Below are 4,924 nucleotides of genomic sequence, written 5' to 3' on the forward strand. Positions count from 1 at the left end.
ACCTAGACAGAGGGAGTATCTAGCATTGGCATTAATGTTAGGATAAGGCATCAGCATGTTGAAAAGCGGAAGTAAATCAAGACGTTTCGATAAGAATTGATGACATGCATTAATACCTTAGACCATATCTAGCATTGGCACTAAAATTAGATGTTAGGATAAGGCATAACCATGTTCAAAAGTGGAAGTTAATCAAGACGTATGGATAAGAACTAATGCACTGCATTAATATCTTATTAAAAAATAACAGTTCCATCATTAAGCAAACTTTTTCTATAAATATAGATCATGGATGTACGCATACCCATATCAGCTTTACTTAGGAGGAAAAATCACAACGTACCCCATCGATCGCTATGGCATGGTGCACGAAGAACATCGGCAAAGGACTGTTGGCAGCCACCAAGGTGTTGATATGCTTGTGCCTGGTGACGATGCTTGTCTTGTCATCTGGTACAACTACTTTGGACCCGCACTTCTCCCGATCAGAATGATCCAAGTTTATTTAGTTTTTGTTTTTTGCGAGTAGAAGTTAATTTAGTTGATTGTTAATTTGTATTGTTTTCGGACGTATGTAGAAGAGATGAAATCGGATGCCTGTGATAAAGATTGGAGCCTGACATGGGACAACAGTTCATGTATCCTTCGCGGCACCTGCAACAAGCCCTGCAGAAGGGAGAACTTTGAGCGCGGCATCTGCAAAAAACTCTTTCATTGCATGTGCTACAGACACTGCAACACTGAATCTATCTAGCCATATATGTGCCATTTTCTTGCATGCTCGATCAAAGCTATTGCTATGAGTTCATGCATTATGAATGAAATAAGTTAATTAATTTTAGCCGCTCTGCCCATCTATCCATGGACTAATAAAGGAATAGATCTTGATGGGGCAATGTTCGTTTGCTACAGTGTATTTCCCACTGTTTCGAATGCTCACTGGGTGGGCAGAGCGGATTATCTACCATGCACGGGATATCCCGTGCATGTTCTGGAGTCATGGTCAGATTGTGTGTCAGTGTAAATAGCACCAAGTCCACGCATGCCCCACATCTCTCTTTATAACTCTATACCAGAAATATCTTCCCTCTTATTTCTTTCTGTGTAAATAATTTAGATGCCTGATATCTTGTCAAACAAAAGTGTGATTTACATTTTATTTGAACAAATATGTTTATTCCGACGAGATATTCAAAACAAGACCAATATTGAATATATTATTAAAAACTATTTTTTACAAATATATTCAAGAGTGGTCTTCTTTTAAAGTCCTAATCTGAAGGAACACAAATATGGAAACGAATTGTAAATCAAAATTCAATTCAAAAGATAAAATGGATACTAACATTAAAATCATATGAAAAAGCATGGGTTGGTGAGAGGAGGGAGGTCATATGAAAAGGGGGAGATTACACTGTGGGAAAAAGTGAGTGATTGATGTGACCTATTTAACATGCATGAACACGAATCTCCAACATAGATGATCAACGGTCAATACATGCATGGGATGTCCCGTGCATGGTAGATATGCTTTTCTGACTGGTTGAGAGGTTCTCCACAAGAATTTTCCATTGAAATTGGCTGAAATGTCAATAGGTTTTACAGCATAGGCAATGGCAGAGGCATCCTGTTGCCTAAGCCTGAGCAAAGTCTAGCTACGATTCAAATCACAGAATATATACTCTTAATTATAGTAAAGCTAGTAGGACGGTTCAACCAAATCCAGCAGGAGAGCTTCCGCCGTCGCCGGTCAGCCTAATTCTCGTCGTCTGAGAGCACGATGACTGCATCATTGACGGAGCCAGACCAGGAGACATCCGCGTCATGGGATGCAGGAGGCAAGGTTGCCGACAGCCGCGGCATCTCCTTGAGGTCGTCCGGAGGGACTGAAGCGAAGAGAGCATGTATCCCAACGGCCGCGAGTGCTCCAGCGGATGCTCCACCCTCTCCTCCTCGTACTTCGCATCTTGGGATGCAGAATGCGCGGGTGGAGCCAGAGCTGGAGGCTGTGGCATCTCCTTCTTGTTGTTGGAAGGAATGGACGCGAAGAAAGCGGCGACCTCCTTGCGTTTGCTGTAGCCAACGCTGCTTCTCCATGTACGCCACCCTCGCCTCCTCGTCCGACTTGACGGACTCAAAAGAGTAGTCCATGTCGAGCTACATCTCAGCGAACTCGGGATCTGCTCGGTACAGGGCTAGGAGGCCGGCGTAATTGGTGAGCCAGGCCTCGATTTGCGCCTCCACCGCGAGATGCTTCTGCATCGCCACCTCGCATACCATGTCGTTCTCCCACGGCGGCTATGGTGGCGCCGTCTGCGCCGGAATAAGAGGTAGTGGATGGATCTGGCGAGGCCGACATCGGGTGGATGATGGCGGCGGCGGCCGGGGGCATTTAAGAGAATAATCAGTGGGGCGGCGGCGCGTTTGTATGAGGGGAGTCGATAAGAACAATTCAGTGTTGGATGGAGGGGATATAAAAGCGCCCGTATCTCTTCGTTTGTTCCAAATCTTTAAAATATATGTGAATGTCATCAGTACAAATTGAAACGTGACAACCATCAAAATGATCTACCATATGTAACTAGACAGTAAAGACAGTTGACATGAATCGCGAAGAGTATGTAGGATGCAAAGATATGACGTGACAACCGGCAACACGACTTTGGATTTAAAATTAAACACCCATGACACCGTAACACTTCACATGATCATGTCCATTGCTGAAGTTACATGTACAACTACAAATGTATTGTGCATCATGATCCTCTAACATTCGTCTTCAACATCCGAGATTCATATGCTTCTACATCAACACGTCATAAAACATTATACATCCTCACATTGTGTGTGTGTGTGTGTGTGCGTGTGTGTGTGCGCGCGCGCGTGTGATCCCGTTCATAACTCCAACTATTTACATAGACTAATAAGCATGTTTCTAAACATTTTGTAATGAAAATGAGTACGAATACATAGAACAACTCAAAAAGTGTCGTAGGAGAGGTAGACAATTGACATTTCCGAAATCCAATGCAGAAAGTGCCATCCGTCATCTTGACTAAAAAGAACAGTGTACGCTTGGATTTATGTTGTCGCAAGATATCCACGAGGCATTGAAAACGAGGCTATCGCGCAAGAGTACGTAGGATGCCAAAATATAACGTATGAAGGACCCTTTATAAATTATGATGATGTTTACAAGTATGATGACTCTGCTATAGTGCCTTTTTAGCTAAAATTATCATAATACCTATTTTAACCGTCTCCCATTCGAAACATCGTCACACGCTTTCGCAGTGGATCTTTTTTTTCCATGCACAAGAGATTCCCCGCGGAGAAGAAAAGGTAAAAAGAAATTGGAGTCAAGTCGACCTCGTCTGCTTTGTTCTTTTCTGTCTGTGCAACCAGCAACGCGTTTACCTGCCGGTGTATACTCCATTAAAAGGTTTTTTTTTGCGGGTTACTCCATTAAAAGGTTGCTCCAACGCTGCCGGTTGGATCAGATCCTTCGCCATAATCTTCGACGCGGACGAGAAAATAACTCTGCTGCTCCATCATCGCGGTCTTCCATTCCTTCGTTCTCCATGTCAGTGCAACTACGCTATCTTGCTTAATTCGTTTCATTTTCTACCATGGAAATCGAGCAATGCTGTTCATACGTATAGGTTTTTTTATGTGCTAGTTCAAACATGTAGGTATTGAAGTTTGAAGATTTACGTAAGAGCGTGATTTTTCTTGTATAAAGGGAGTCAATTACACGGGTGATACTAGAAGTTGGCGCAAACGGTCACTTTAGTGCTAGAACTTGCAGCATACATTAAACTGGTGCAAAAACTTAGCTTGGACGTGCAAATGCGATTCTAATCGCGTTTCTACACACCGGCGACTCTGACGGGTCATGCCAGTATGGCATCAGGCCCGTTGTCAGTGACCCCATGGTGGAGTCCAGGCATGTGGCATGCTCCTTTTGCGAAAACCCTCTTTGATTTTTATTTTTTCAGTATTTTGTGGAAAGGCCCCTATAGGTGTACACTAACTGCGTGTGTGGCATCGGGTGGATTCCATCAGTGAGAGAACATCACCAATTTTATCAGAACAAAGAAAACAGGCCGCCCAATAACTGGTAACACGGGGATAACCATGTGCGTAGCTAGCCAACAAACCCACATAACAATTCGAACATTTCACCTGCAAAAAAAAAAGGATACTGAACAATTTATATCTTTTGGCTAAATGACATGAACTCCAGATTTTTATTCAAAAAAAAAAAGACATGGCCGGGGGGTTTAAAACAAGCAACCTGGAGAGATACCAGCAGGAAGAACTACCAATACAACCACTGGCTCTGCTTAGCTAGAATGGATTTTTAGCATCTATGTCCATGGCAGATCGCCCGCTGGACTAAACCAGACAGTAGTTCGGGTGGCGTAGTTAAACACATTAGTTTTTTCTTTTCATTTTTCCAAATTTGTAAAGAATATGTAAACTGTAATTATAGTTATAATTTAAATATGTATTTGTTTGAGAATCCGTAGTCTGCTGGCACATTAGGCTCATATTTTCTCCGTACATATATTTATATTTGTTTCAAATACATTTTTTTATAAAACACACAGACTTTATTAAAATGCATGAACAGTATTAAAACACAATAACAAGTTAAAGCTTGATCACTTTTATATACAGCATGAATATTTATTAACACCTTTTTATTTAAATGGAAATATTTTTTAAACTATACAAATAATTCATAATTTGATTGATGGATTTTGTAAATTAATAGGTGATCATTTTTAGTATAATTTATTTTATTTGTGTATATAATTTATATATTTTTAATAAAAATCGAAATTGAAAAATCTAACAGAAATTGTAGCCCATGGGCACGCTCTGTTATAGACAAAAAAAAACTACAGCACAACAATTC

The 4,924-nt window shown here is 41.2% G+C and overlaps 1 protein-coding gene across 1 annotated transcript; it reads left to right on the top strand.

Moving 5' to 3' along the window:
* Nucleotides 1-326: 326 nt before the first annotated feature.
* On the top strand, nucleotides 327-852 carry LOC123184269 (uncharacterized). The gene is made up of 2 exons (XM_044596416.1): nucleotides 327-453; nucleotides 579-852. Exons 1-2 carry the CDS (start codon nucleotides 357-359, stop codon nucleotides 752-754), a joined length of 273 nt encoding a protein of 90 aa, XP_044452351.1. The 5' UTR covers nucleotides 327-356; the 3' UTR covers nucleotides 755-852.
* Nucleotides 853-4,924: the final 4,072 nt, after the last annotated feature.

Source organism: Triticum aestivum, chromosome 2A (assembly GCF_018294505.1).
Source record: "Triticum aestivum cultivar Chinese Spring chromosome 2A, IWGSC CS RefSeq v2.1, whole genome shotgun sequence".
Lineage (NCBI taxonomy): Eukaryota > Viridiplantae > Streptophyta > Magnoliopsida > Poales > Poaceae > Triticum > Triticum aestivum.

Bases quoted from the DNA above. Each gene is read 5' to 3' on its own strand.
- LOC123184269 (XM_044596416.1), top strand. From the start codon at position 357: ATGGCATGGTGCACGAAGAACATCGGCAAAGGACTGTTGGCAGCCACC. The intron at 454-578 runs GTACAACTACTT...GGACGTATGTAG, and splicing joins GATGCTTGTCTTGTCATCTG to AAGAGATGAAATCGGATGCC.